Source organism: Lissotriton vulgaris, chromosome 4_1 (assembly GCF_964263255.1).
Source record: "Lissotriton vulgaris chromosome 4_1, aLisVul1.2, whole genome shotgun sequence".
Lineage (NCBI taxonomy): Eukaryota > Metazoa > Chordata > Amphibia > Caudata > Salamandridae > Lissotriton > Lissotriton vulgaris.
The window spans coordinates 2136607060-2136622111 of record NC_141691.1 but is presented as its reverse complement, the minus strand read 5'-3'; the positions used below and the strand labels follow the sequence as shown (position 1 = coordinate 2136622111).

Below are 15052 nucleotides of genomic sequence, written 5' to 3'. Positions count from 1 at the left end.
AAAGCTTTGCACCCACGGTGGATAGAATGGGCTGCATCATTGACATCTCCGGATGTCACATTTATTTTTGATGCCTCCTTACAGTCGCAAGAGTTGTTGCAGTATGTGTTTGTTCATCTTGCGCCGTTGGCTATGCGGCCTTTGGATGATTTCCATTACATCATATACACTGATGGTTCGGCGCAAGTTGCGCATGGGTCTAAGCACGCATACGTTTCTGCTTGTGCCATAGTGGTAGGTGCCATGGTGAACGATGAGTTCAAGTCCAGAATTGTGCACACGCAGACTCTAGGGGACTGCACCGCACAATTGGCAGAGCTTCATGCTCTGATGCTTGCATTGGAGTACGCTGATCCCAGTGTGACAACTCTTATTGTAAGTGATTCTTACTACTGTGTCCAGTCTTAGAACAAAAACCTCATCTTTTGGACTCAGAATGATTTTCGTGATTCCAAGGGTAGTACAATAAAACATAAAATGATCTGGGTCCGAGTGGCTGAGCTTAAAGAGCAGTTGCCACTCGTGTTTGGGATTCATACTCCTGGTCATCAGCGGGTAGGAGTCCACGCTGTTGACAATTCGCTGGCCGATGAGGCCGCAAAATCAGCAGTATCGTCATATTTGGTTGCAGCGGTTACACGGTCCAAAAATAAGAACAATGATGATATCTTGGCAGCTGTTGCTGCGACTAAGACCAGGAGTAAATACCCTAGGGGGGGTTTCCTTCGAAGTATACATACCACTTAAGTCCTGATATGGTTCCTTATGTGAAAATACCTTGATGTTGGGGAGAGATTGATTCTAAACGCAGATCGCAGACACACATTGCTCACAGCGGCCCATGAAGGTGTTGCGTCTGCGCATGCGGGCGTTTCAGCCACTGTGGCTCAATTGCAACAGTGTTTCTGGTGGCGGGGACTGTACAAAGAGACGCATGATTATGTCCTTCAATGTGACATTTGCCAGCAGATTAAACCTTTAACTGCTGCGCGTCCGCCACAGACACAGTTGTTCATTTCTAATAAACCACTAGGTTATGTTTATTTAGATCACTACGGTCCTTTTTCTTCTGATACTGCGTATAAGTACATCTTAGTAGCAGTTGATTCATGCACACGCTTTGTGTGGGTTTGGCCTCACCGCAACGCTTATTAACGACTGTCATAAGAGATTTGCGTGTCTTTGTAGGGATTTTTGCCTGTGGTACCTTCCATTTGGATCAGGGTCCTGCTTTTGCCTCTGAGGCGTATAAGAATACCATGGCTTCGTTGGGGGTCCAAGTCAAGTTTTCGTCTCCATACAGACCTGAGGGTAATAGTGTTGTGGAACGAATGAACCGTGACTTAAAGCAATATTTGGCAGCTCGAGTTATAGGCACTGGCAGGAACTGGCTGGCCCATCTCAATGGCCTGCAGCGTGCTCTTAATAATCTCCCTAGAAGGTCTCTGGGTAGGCGGACCCCATACGAAATTCTCTTTGGTATCAAGTTGTATGTATCGGACTTTCACGGTCTAGACTTGGTGGTGGTTGTTGCCTCCTTTGACGTAGATGAGCTTTGCAATGTTTTATAGACTCTACAAGAGACGAGAGACAGCCTTGCAAAGGAGCATTTGCCCTCCACCTCGGATGATGAGTTGCAGATCCCGGTAGTTGGCTGGCTACCCCAAGTTGGAGAATTGGTTTGGGAGAAGATCGAAAACAAGAAAGAATTTGGTCCCTCTTATCGAGCTCCAGTTCCAGTGCGTGAAGTGAAGGGCACAAGAACAGTCATTTTACCACCAGGTCGTAAGAAAAACAGGTACATCTCCATTGACAATGTCAAGATACACAGAGTGGCCGCTTCTTCTGCGCATGACACCGGCAGTCTCATCTCCTTCGATTGTGAGAAATTCTGTATTGGCGACGGCTGCGAATCCTGAGCATGAGATTGCCCTGGAGATGCCTGCAATTTCTAGTCCTTTATTGAGCACATTACCTGGTACTCACCTTGATGAAACTGACTACACTTACCCAACTGACTTATCGATGCCTGATTTACAAACTTGCTTAGCCACAGAATCCAGATTTTCTTTTGACACTGTTTCACACACATCGCAAAAGCCTTCAAGGATTGCAGTTTATGCAAGGCTGTTTAAAAAACATTTTTTGATTCCCCCTTGGACCTATGTTTGGCTGGTGCTTTTTTTGTTTTATCTTTTTATGTCAATTGGTTTTGTGTTTTATTTTTTCCGTATCGTCAATGGACACTATGTCGAAGAGAGAACATGCATTCGACATCTTAATGGAACATTGGCACCCCATTCCTCCTCGCATACTGCACATAGGTTGAAGAGAGTCTTGGCTTTTATTAACATCACTGCTTGGCCTGTCCTGGATGGGATAGTGTGGGACGGTGTTAAGTTTCAAATCCATGGCCCCACTGAGGTTATAAACGTCCCTAATGTGCTTAGAGTTAACATGGGGAATGTAGTTAAACAAAATATACGTTCTGATGATTGGGATGTTCAGGCCAAAGAAGCATTGTTTTCTAATTTGAAATATTATGCTGCCTTTGATGCCGAGGATTTATATTTAGAATCTACTAATTACGGTGATTTATATTGTTATCAACATTTTGGCAATCACTATTTGCATAAAACTAATACCAGGAGGATCACAGTGAATTATACACAATGGGAACATTGTCCGGTTCCTGTACAAGGCAGTTCTACTTCCTTTTTGAAAGAGTACACTTATTTTACTGATTTTAATCAGTCCAATCCCAATGCATTTTATTTTAGAGTGACTGAAAAGTCAACGTCCAAAGTTAGACTTACTGATGCCAAATTATTGTACTCGAAGTCCTTTCTTGACCAATTGGCTGTTGAAGGCTACGAGTTGTGGAAGGAAATAGTTGACCTTAAATCTGTTTGGGGTTCTAAAAGTTGGCAGGTGCAAGGCACTGAGGCTTTGCACCATGCATGTCTCATCCCGAACCATATGCTGTATTTAAATACTACCATTTCACAAACAACATGCTTTGGATTGGCTACCTCTAAAAAATTAAATGCTGCTTCTTTCCCTGATTTGTAAGAATATTCAGGTTGGGGTAATACTACAAATTTTTCGATTAGAGAGTTGCAGACCTTCTTGTTAAATTCTTCTTTTAACATATCCAGTTTGGATCCCAATGGCTGGTTACTCTGGCACAGAAGTTCTGACTCATGAAAACATCGTTTTCTGGGTTTGGTTCAAGGCTTTACACAGGTCATGGTGGACACCCGGTTTGACAGTGACCATTCTGTGACTACCTATTCTGTAGGCAAATTATGTCAGAATTGGCTCAAACATTCTACCTTGGCGTCAGTTAAATTGCATTTATCTAAACTGACTGACGATGTTGATCTGAATGATTTCATAAAAGGCCCGACTAAAGGTCGATCTAAAAGATGGATAAATACTGTTTACAATGAATTCTGAAAAGTATCCCAGATTGAGGCGGCTGCCCGCCTTAGGGCTACAGATCAAAATAATTTAGAAAAAGTGCTTGCAGTGGTAGATTATAGCATTAACACGCTTTCTTCCCGCATTTACACATTGGACAATATAGTGTCATCTGTTGTTGATATTGTGCAAGATGAAGTGTCTGTATTGTACCATGGTGAGCTGTTGCTGCGACTGAGACCAGGAGTAAATACCCTAGGTGTGGTTTCCTTCGAAGTATACATACCACTTAAGTCCTGATATGGTTCCTTATGTGAAAATACCTTGATGTTGGGGAGAGATTGATTCTAAATGCAGATCGCAGACACACATTGCTCACAGCGGCCCATGAAGGTGTTGCGTCTGCGCATGCGGGCGTTTCAGCCACTGTGGCTCAATTGCAACAGTGTTTCTGGTGGCGGGGACTGTACAAAGAGACACATGATTATGTCCTTCAATGTGACATTTGCCAGCAGATTAAACCTTTAACTGTTGCGCGTACGCCACAGACACAGTTGTTCATTTCTAATAAACCACTAGGTTGTGTTTATTTAGATCACTATGGTCCTTTTTCTTCCGATACTGCGTATAAGTACATCTTAGTAGCAGTTGATTCATGCACACGCTTTGTGTGGGTTTGGCCTCACCGCAACGCTTATTAACGACTGTCATAAGATATTTGCGTGCCCTTGTAGGGATTTTTGCCTGTGGTACCTTCCATTTGGATCAGGGTCCTGCTTTTGCCTCTGAGGCGTATAAGGATACCATGGCTTCGTTGGGGGTCCAAGTCAAGTTTTCGTCTCCATACAGACCTGAGGGTAAAGTGTTGTGGAACGAATGAACCGTGACTTAAAGCAATCTTTGGCAGCTCGAGTTATAGGCACTGGCAGGAACTGGCTGGCCCATCTCAATGGCCTGCAGCGTGCTCTTAGTAATCTCCCTAGAAGGTCTCTGGGTAGGCAGACCCCATACGAAATTCTCTTTGGTATCAAGTTGTATGTATCGGACCTTCACGGTCTAGACTAGGTGGTGGTTGTTGCCTCCTTTGACGTAGATGAGCATTGCAATGTTTTATAGACTCTACAAGAGACGAGAGACAGTCTTGCAAAGGAACATTTGCCCTCCACCTCGGATGATGCGTTGCAGATCCCGGTAGTTGGCTGGCTACCCCAAGTTGGAGAATTGGTTTGGGAGAAGATCGAAAACAAGAAAGAATTTGGTCCCTCTTATCGAGCTCCAGTTCCAGTGCTTGAAGTGAAGGGCACAAGAACAGTCATTTTACCACCACTTCCAGGTCGTAAGGAAAACAGGTATACCTCCGTTGACAATGTCAAGATACACAGAGTGGCCGATTCTTCTGCGCATGACACCGGCAGTCTCATCTCCTTCGATTGTGAGAAATTCTGTATTGGCGACCACTGCGAATCCTGAGCATGAGATTGCCCTGGAGATGCCTGCAATTTCTAGTCCTTTATTGAGCACATTACCTGGTACTCACTTTGATGAAACTGACTACACTTACCCAACTGACTTATCGATGCCTGATTTACAAACTTGCTTAGCCACAGAATCCAGATTTTCTTCTGGCACTGTTTCACACACATCGCAAAAGCCTTCAAGGATTGCAGTTTATGCAAGGCTGTTTAAAAAACATTTTTTGATTCCCCCTTGGACCTATGTTTGGCTGGTGCTTTTTTTGTTTTATCTTTTTATGTCAATTGGTTTTGTGTTTTATTTTTTCCGTATCGTCAATGGACACTATGTCGAAGAGAGAACATGCATTCGACATCTTAATGGAACATTGGCACCCCATTCCTCCTCGCATACTGCACATAGGTTGAAGAGAGTCTTGGCTTTTATTAACATCACTGCTTGGCCTGTCCTGGATGGGATAGTGTGGGACGCTGTTAAGTTTCAAATCCATGGCCCCACTGAGGTTATAAACGTCCCTAATGTGCTTAGAGTTAACATGGGGAATGTAGTTAAACAAAATATACGTTCTGATGATTGGGATGTTCAGGCCAAAGAAGCATTGTTTTCTGATTTGAAATATTATGCTGCCTTTGATGCCGAGGATTTATATTTAGAATCTTCTAATTACGGTGATTTATATTGTTATCAACATTTTGGCAATCACTATTTGCATAAAACTAATACCAGGAGGATCACAGTGAATTATACACAATGGGAACATTGTCCGGTTCCTGTACAAGGCAGTTCTACTTCCTTTTTGAAAGAGTACACTTATTTTACTGATTTTAATCAGTCCAATCCCTATGCATTTTATTTTAGAGTGACTGAAAAGTCAACGTCCAAAGTTAGACTTACTGATGCCAAATTATTGTACTCGAAGTCCTTTCTTGACCGATTGGCTGTTGAAGGCTACGAGTTGTGGAAGGAAATAGTTGACCTTAAATCTGTTTGGGGTTCTAAAAGTTGGCAGGTGCAAGGCACTGAGGCTTTGCACCATGCATGTCTCATCCCGAACCATATGCTGTATTTAAATTCTACCATTTCACAAACAACATGCTTTGGATTGGCTACCTCTAAAAAATTAAATGCTCCTTCTTTCCCTGATTTGGAAGAATATTCAGGTTGGGGTAATACTACAAATTTTTCGATTAGAGAGTTGCAGACCCTCTTGTTAAATTCTTCTTTTAACATATCCAGTTTGGATCCCAATGTCTGGTTATCTGGCACAGAAGTTCTGACTCAAGAAAACATCGTTTTCTGGGTTTGGCTCAAGGCTTTACACAGGTCATGGTGGACCCCCGGTTTGACAATGACCATTCTGTGACTACCTATTCTGTAGGCAAATTATGTCAGAATTGGCTCAAACATTCTACCTTGGCGTCAGTTAAATTGCATTTATCTAAACTGACTGACGATGTTGATCTGAATGATTTCATAAAAGGCCCGGCTAAAGGTAGATCTAAAATATGGATATTTACTGTTTACAATGAATTCTGGAAAGTATCCCAGATTGAGGCGGCTGCCCGCCTTAGGGCTATAGATCAAAATAATTTAGAAAAAGTGCTTGCAGTGGTAGATTATAGCATTAACACGCTTTATTCCCGCATTTACACATTGGACAATATAGTGTCATCTGTTGTTGATATTGTGCAAGATGAAGTGTCTGTATTGTACCATGGTCAGAATCAATTGCATTCTATTATGCAGTTTGCATGGACCCTTCATACACTTAAGGCCGGAAAAGTGCCATGGCATTACATGAATACCTCTTTTCTTTTTTCCCCGTTTAATTTGACTGATAAGCAACGTTTACTTTCAATGAAGGATGCTTTTTTTTCCATGTTACACATTGAACGTTTGGAGTTCTTACCATTTTCTGTGGCGGAGGCCACTACTGCAACGTGGCTTATCCATGGATTAATAACTCTACCGTTTGCTCTATTCAAGTTTGAAAATTGTATAAAGTATTTTGCCATTGGAAGATACAACCCGCTTGGTAGTTCCTATCTCCATGAAGCCTGGTCACTTCCCTTTACGTATAGATGCCTTAGGGAGGGCAAGGAAGTTTATCTGAATGGTGAGGAATGCACTGAAACACCGGATCATTCATTAATGTGTAGACATATTCAATTACATGGCTCCTGTAATCAAGACAAGCCTAATTTAGCCCGTGTTTGAAAGGTACCCCGTGCCCTCTATCGTTCCCACATTCACATTACTGGCAAATCGGAGTTATTTACTATTAAACAATGAGGATTGCTGTGGCTTAATAAAGGGCATTGCTGATGTCGTTACCATCAGGTAGCGTGTGGTTTGCTGTAAAAATGTGATGTATCTGCCCTCGCATGGGAAACTGGATGTTTCCATCTGGCCGAGGATTCCGACCTTGAAAGCAGAGTTCAATAAGGTGAGTCGCATAAGAGCTCTATTGTCCCAAAAAGAAGTTGCCCTCACATCTGCTCGTGAAACATTTGTCCTTCACATAGCTAACACCCGCACAGAGGTGCATGCTTTATTAAATACAGACCTCCCATTGCATTTCGGTGAGTTAATTCACACCATTTTTAATGCATCCCCCACAACTGGGCTGGCACACTTTTTTAAAGTGATTAGTAGCGGCCTTATGACTTCATTTCAAAGTATATTTGGGGTCATTCCTGCTTTCTTTCATTCAATTTTTTCCAGCCTATTTGGTGAATTTCCCGTTTTACTGACACTGGCGGCCGGCGTACTTTTGCTGTTTTGTTTCATTCAAAATGGATGCACGTCCTGTGTTTCAAGACGAGCTGTCACGACTGGCACTGTTTCGCAACAAAATGCTTGAATACTATGGAGCGCTGCCACTCGCCCCCTTAAGTGCAGCTTATGGATTATCGTTTTGATTTTCCTATTTTACATGTGTCCATCCTGTCTTTCATTGCCTGAGTTGCGATTTCAACTGGGCCCTGGATTTGTGTCTCTGCAATACAGTGTCTCCAGATGTGGATTATAACCTGCTAATGAGTCCCTTAGTTTCTCATTAATTGTTTTGTTCTGACGGTGGGATTATGGCCTTTGCAGCGATGTATGGAATACTGGGTCGTTGGAATGTGTTCACAGCGGCGCAAGATTTCTTGTCACACAGTTTCATTGAGAACCCACCGAGTTGCCCTCTGATGGTACTAGAGGCTCTGGTAATTGAAGAGCATGTATGTTCTTTCCGCTATTAAAATGGATGGCTGAACTTTTTTCAGGTGAGAACAGTGACTTCATATTGGAGGCTGTTGCTGCTTATTTTGCATTTTCGATGTTAGGATGACGGCTGTCGTCACCTTTATTGACATTGAGCAACCTTTTTTCTTGGCATATGCAAACATTTTTACATCCTAGGCCTATTGACTTTGCTTAAACCCAAGACTAGACTTTCTTGGTTATGAGATTTTGGTATTTGGGTGGAATTTTTTTTTCACTGACACAAATTTAAACTGTCATTCTTGAACTCTGCATTTCAAAACTTGCCCCTTATCTTTCCTTATCTCATCCGTGCTCAGATCATGGGAGGGTGTCATATAGATATGCTTTACCTACACACTGTGTTAAGTTAGCATGAGCTTATTAGGAGTTTAAACGCCATTTTGCTTTTCTGATGCTTCTGCACACGGCACATATTGTTATTTTAGCTTTGAGCCTAGTGGAGTGTTTTGCTTCACACAAGAATAATATGTTGTTGCTTCGGTATCATCTTTGCTTGGTAAGCTATGTCTGTACAGTGAGTGCAGAGGCCTTCAGGGATACTTCAACACAGTGGTTGTTGTGAGGTCCGATCTTCGCACGTTCTAGACATAACATACATACAGCTGCGGCCAAACTCTGGCTTTAGGCGTGTTTATTATTGCCTTGCACAGAGAATACACACACTTGATGATGCTTCACATGCAGAGAGCTGGTGGAAGATGATGTGATCCCTTTCCACTAGGATCAGAGGTATGGGGCCGCCCTGCTAAAACCCAAAGAGACCTTCTTAAATATAAAATAATATGTTAGCAAGGAAGGGTAAGATTTAGGTGTACTTTAGCCTTCTTCTCTTTAGCATTTTAAAATGTTTTCTCCCTTTGTATTCTATGGACTAGTAACTATGCTGATAACTTTGTTTCTTATAATATGTTTGCTTGTATTAGCTAAGATACTGCGCTTGAGAACACTGCATTAGAAAATAAGCATTTCAAAAGTGCACGTGTATTCATTTACTCCTCGTTCTGGATTGATATGTTGGTATAACGAAAGAATGTTCATATGTTCCACGTTACCTGAGGTGCTCTAAGTCCATGTTCTGGTTTATCTAAACATTGGGAGTGTGTAAGAACCAATGAGACACTGTTGCTAGTCTGGTAGGGTATTTTTGGGTACTAGGGGTGAGTTTTGGGACACCCTAATTTACTGAGGTTCCAAGTCTCTGTGCACCGTTCTGTGTGAGAACTGAATCCCTGCGACAGTATTTTAACATGGGGTATGCTAAGCATACAAAAATCAGCTTCATGAAGTTTAGACTCGGCCTGCTACCTGGCACTCAGCACTCTCCACCCGGGCTGAAGGAGAAGGTTGACCCCAGGTGCTGCCTATGCGGGACACCATCGGAAGACCTGCTGCATCTATTATTCTCTTGCAACCAACTTTCACATGAACGGCTACAAATATTAAAAGTCAAATTCAACATGCGTGGAATTCGTACTAGGAGGCAGGCTGTTCTGGCTTGCTTTGCCCCAAGTGACCCTCAATTACACTGTGCTTTGGTAAAATTCTTGACAGCATGCCAAAAGTAACTGCCTGAAATCATAATATCGGATGAAGTCTAACTTTTAAAATGTATCTGTGTATCTATAAACAAAGAAAAGTATTTTAGAATCATGACATGCAACTACAGGTATAGCGTGCCTAAAAACTTGACTTATAATACCTGAATTTTTTCATTGTACAGTTTTTTTTACAGAATTTTTATGCTTTTATAACAAAAGGAGTTTTATATACAAAAATTGGTTGTAATGAATTAATTTTGTGTTGCAATGGTTTTAACAAACTATGCAAATAAAATAAACATTGAAACTTGATGTCATGAGTGATGTAATATGTGACGTCATTAGCAGTGCATTGCGGACGCGCAAGTTATAGTTAGCTGTACTAACTCTAACGGGGGAATTTCTATGGTTTTATACGAGTGAAATATCCAATCAACTACAACGCCCCTGAAACGTATGGTTTTTTTGGTGAATTTCTAAGATTTTTTAAATACTAATTCCTAACAATAACATGCCTGAAACCTATTGTTTTTTTTGTGAATTTCTAACGTTTTTAAAATGCTAATCCTAACTATAACATGCATGAAACCTATGGTTTTTTAAGTTAATTTTCAAAGGCTTTTTAAATGCAAGTTTCTAACTATGCCTACAGGTGTATTACATGTGAAGAAAGAAGAAAAAACACACAGAAAGAAGGAAAAAAATGCAGAAAGAAGCAACAGAAGTGCTCAAAGACGAAGAAAAGTGCAGGAAGAAGGAAGACGTACAGAAAGAACAAAGAGAGGAGCAAAAAGAGGCCTTGTTGCAAAATCATCCTGTACCCTCAACTTTTTGAGATAGGTACTGGTGGTTTCTGACTCTGACTAACCAGTCCTAGAGCCAGTGCTATGCTAAAAGACACTTAGAGTACAGTTAAAACACCTACATACACTAGGGAACACTATGCGTTGGTCTACTGCAGTGATTAACATGACCTCCTCTATAAGCCCCTAGTATATAATAGGGAAGGGGGATTAAAACTACTATCTTAAAACGCACCACAGGGCGCATTTGCACAATGGTTAAGGAAGGGGGGCCTGAGGTGACATGTGTGCAAACACGCCCTGTGGCATGTTTTAGGTTCGGGTCCAACTAGCCCACTAGGTACCTCCAGAAAGCACCACACACCTGCATTGCACAGAGGTGTAAAAAGGGGCACTGCCTGGACCACCTCTCTGCAACGCAGTGCAGAGGCGGTTACTGAAAGCACCTGGTGGGCTGGTTGGCCCCCAGGAGCCCTCAAAATTGAAGGGGAATTATTTCCCCAACTTAAAACATGCCACAGGGAGTGTTTGCACATGTCACCTCAGGCCCGCCCTTCCTTCTCCACTGTGTAAAGGTGCCCAGTGGCCATTTTAAGTTGGGAGATTAAGCCCACTTGAATCCTGAGGGTCCCATCAAATTAGCCCACTAGGTACCTCCAGTAATCGCCATTACACTGAGGTGTAAAAAGGAGCACGGCCTTCACCACCTCTCTGCAACACAGTGCAGTGGTGCTTACAGGAAGCACCTGGGGGGCTAGTTGGCCCCCAGGGTCCCTCTGGATTGAAGGGAAATTATTTTCCCAACTTAAAATGTGCTGCAGGGCGTGTTTGCACACTTCACCTCAGGCCCCGTCCCCTCCCTTCACCCTGGTGCATACTGGAGATACCTGTTGGTATAGTTGGCCCTTAGGGACCCTCAGTATTGAAAGAAAATTAATACCCCAACTTACAACTCACCATGGGGAGCGTTTGCATAATGGTGAGGGAAGGGGGCAAGCTTGGGGTGACATGTTTGCAAACACGCCCTTTGGCGTGTTTTAAGTGGAGAATTAATTCCTCGTCAATCCTGAGGGTCCCTTGGGGGCCAACTAGCCCACCAGGTACCTCCAGTATGCGCCAGGAAGCTGAGTTGCAGAGAGGTGTTCAGAGGCCATGCCTATTTTTACAACACTCTGCAATGCAGCTCTGTGGCGCTTATTGGAGGTACCTGGTGGGCTAGAATTAATTCCCCAACTTAAAACGTGCCACAGGGCATGTTTGCACACATGCCACCTCAGGCCCCGCCCCCTCCTTATACCACTGTGCAAACACAACCCATGGTGTGTTGTAATTTGGGGGATTAAGTCCCATTGAATCCTGAGTATCCCTGGGGTGAAACTAGCCCACCAGCTACCTCCATTAAGCGCCACAGACCTGCGTTGCAGAGAGGTGTGAAAAGGGGCGTGGCCTCAGTACACCTCTCTGCAACGCAGCCCCTGCGCATATTGGAAGTTCCTAGTGGGGTAGCTGGCCCCCAGGGACCCCAGTATTCAAGGGGAGGGCGTGGCCCCCCTTCTTTTTCTAATTTATTGACCCTGGGGACCCCATCCCCAGGGCCTGCCCTCTATTTTTTTTTTTAAATAAAAAAATTTGGAAGCGGGACGCCTGACCCCCCTCCAGAGGCCTTAATCGGCCGTGGGGATCGCATCCCCTGGGGCATGAAATTTTTTTTATTTCATATTTTTGGAGGGGGGGCTGCATTGCCCCCCTGCTCAGGCCACTTATGGCCCCGGGGACTCCATCCCCTGGGGCTTGGCCTTGTTTTTTTTAATTTTGGGGAGGGGGGCATGTGGCCCCCCTCCCGGGCCTCATGTAGCTCAGGGACACCATCCCCCAGGGCTGGTCTTCTCTGTTGGGGACCGTGGAGGGGGGCCTCAATCGCCCCATGGTCCCGCTGGCTTCCCGCGTCCCTCGGGAGCCGGCATTGCTTTTCTACATGGGGAGCTGCTAAGATGCAGCTTCCCGTGTGGAAAAGCAATTTGGTTTGCATTTTGAAAGAGAAAGCAGGTTTCCCTGCTTTCTATTTTAAAATCCAAACCAAGTTTGCATCGCGGCTCCCGCCCTGCCATGGTAAACTACAGTGTCCCGGGAGTGGGCACCCTGGGGCACTGCAGGAGCCGGCCCTGGGGGCTGGCACTCCAGGGCCTTGACAAGGCTCCAGGATGGGGCTGCACAGCCCCCTCCCACAATTTACAATGCCCGTGAAGTGGTGGTCTCCAGGGCTTTTAATATCTAGACCCCTGGGGAGGTGGCAGTCCCCGGGGTATGTGGTTTGGCACATACCCCGTTTTTTTTTTTTTAATAAAATGAAAATCAAGCCCCGGGGTTGGCAGTACACAGGGCTGCTGGGGGCCATGAGCCTCCCGCTAATATTGTAGATAAGCCCAGGGAGTGGCAGTCCCCGGAGCTTGCGGGGACCTTTGAGCCCTCCCACATATTACATTAAAAAATCCCCGGGGTATGGCACTTCGTTATTTTTTTTCTCACAGGATCCACGCACCCTGCGCAGATTTTGCCAATTTAAAAAAATAATAATATATGGGGGGCCCAGGAGGTCCTTGTGGGACCCCCTAAGCAGGCCAAGGGGGTCAGGGTGCTTCTACCCTGCCCCCTTTTTGCATTTTGCGCACTTGTTTTCCGATTTCTTGTGCCTCGGTTCTACCGAGGCACAAGAAGGCTGCCAACACTTCTTGGTTTGGAGTGTTGATAGCCAATTAACATGAAGCTTGTGATGGGGAGGGTGGGCACAGGGTGCGCACTGGTTGCACTGATCCACCGTGGCCATAGATATCACTATATTTATTCCTTTATTTCTCAAAAGCTACGGAACGGATTAACCCCATTTTAAGAAATTTTGCTTTCTGAGCCCAGCTGTACCTTTTTGCCCAATTTGGTGTAATTCCGTTCAGCAGTTTTTGCTATAACAGTATCTAAAGTTTCCTATGGGAAAATGATTTTTTCACCACTTCTTTTTGAATTTCACAGGAACTACTCAACAGATTTACACCATTTACAAAAAGGGTGCTTTCTGAACTTTTCAAAATGTGCAAAATTTGGTGTCATTCCGTTCAGCAGTTTGGGCTGCAGCTGTGTCTATTTTTTTGTATGGGAAATAACTTGGCGAAAACGCGTTTTGGGACTCCCCTTTTTTCTCAGCCCCCGCTTAATGAATCAGCTTCAAACTTTCAGGATTGGACCAGACCAGAGCTAGACATATGTTTTAAGAATTTTGCAAAGATTCGTCAACCGGGGCCAAAGTTATTGCAAATAAAATGTTGCTGATTTTCTATGAAAAATAAGTTCTAACTATAACTACCTACTGGCGACCGCCAGTAGGTAATATATATATATATATATATATTCCATTTTATATATATATCTATATGTTTAATTTTTTTAAGTTACATGTATGTATTGTAATTGGTAACGTTTACAAATAAATTTTAATTTTTTAAGTTAAATTTATTATTTTATTTTACATTATTTTTTATATATAAAAAAAGATTATTTCTACACCGATATTTTTGACAATATTTTTTTTCTTGACATTTTTGTACTTACCATTATGAAGATAGAAAGTCGATATTATTGAGAACGATATTTTTGTTTCGATACTTTGGTAACTCGATATTGTGGTTGTCGATATTCTATAGGTGATCCACTTACCTTATCAATATTCATGAGGTAGGTGTCAAATTGGAACTGACTGTGATTGAAGGCCCGTACAGGGATGGAGGCCTGCTGGGACAGTAGACCACAACGTCTGTGATCACTTCTTAAATTAAATCAACTTTTTTTTAAGTGCATCCTATTTTTCTTAAATGAAACAGAGCTACATTTTTTTATTTTTTATTTATTGATATTGATATTGATATTGATATGTATTTATTGAGCGCTCGTACGCCCGGGGGCTTCATGGCGCTATAGACAGGAACACAACGCGTCAGTCAGGAGTGGCAAAGAGGAACTCAGCAGAACGCTTGGGAAAAAAGCCATGTTTTGAGGGAGTGTCTGAAACTGAAGATGTTATCACATGTTTTGAGGTGGAGGGGAAGAGAGTTCCAGAAGGTGGCTGCAAGGTGGTCAAAGCAGCAACCTCCGAGACGTTTCCTCTCTTTACATCCTCGTTTACATTTCTTCTAAAGGGTGCAGTGGTTCAATGGACTTCTGCTTTCTCCCAAACAAACTTTTTTCAAAAATCTCACTCACCTGTTGCTGGTTGGGCTCCTCAGAGTGCCAAATGATGGAGCTTTGGGTGATTAAAAGTTGGTGACCTAGTGGGGCTAACCGGTCAAAGCTTCCAACCTTGATGCCAGCAATTGATCCATTGGGAAATTTAACCCAGTTTAGAATGTCATACTGTGCAGGCTTGTCAAAGGATATGTTCTCCCCAGTCGGTGTCTTAAAGTGTGTCTTCATAAGGAACTTGTTCAGCTGTTAAAAGAACAAAATACTCATCAATTAGAGAAGGTGCAGAATGATTTATTGATAAACTTTTAGTAG

At 43.2% G+C, this 15052-nt stretch overlaps 1 protein-coding gene across 1 annotated transcript in view; it reads right to left on the bottom strand.

The window, feature by feature from the left end:
- LOC147725232 (vomeronasal type-2 receptor 116-like) overlaps positions 1 to 14968 on the bottom strand; it is an 81150-nt gene extending 66182 nt beyond the window's left edge. Inside the window, exon 1 of the mRNA XM_086918219.1 lies at positions 14759 to 14968. Coding sequence (XP_086774345.1) covers positions 14759 to 14968 — 210 coding nt within the window. The remainder of the gene's footprint in view (positions 1 to 14758) is intronic.
- Between the last annotated feature and the right edge of the window lie 84 nt (positions 14969 to 15052).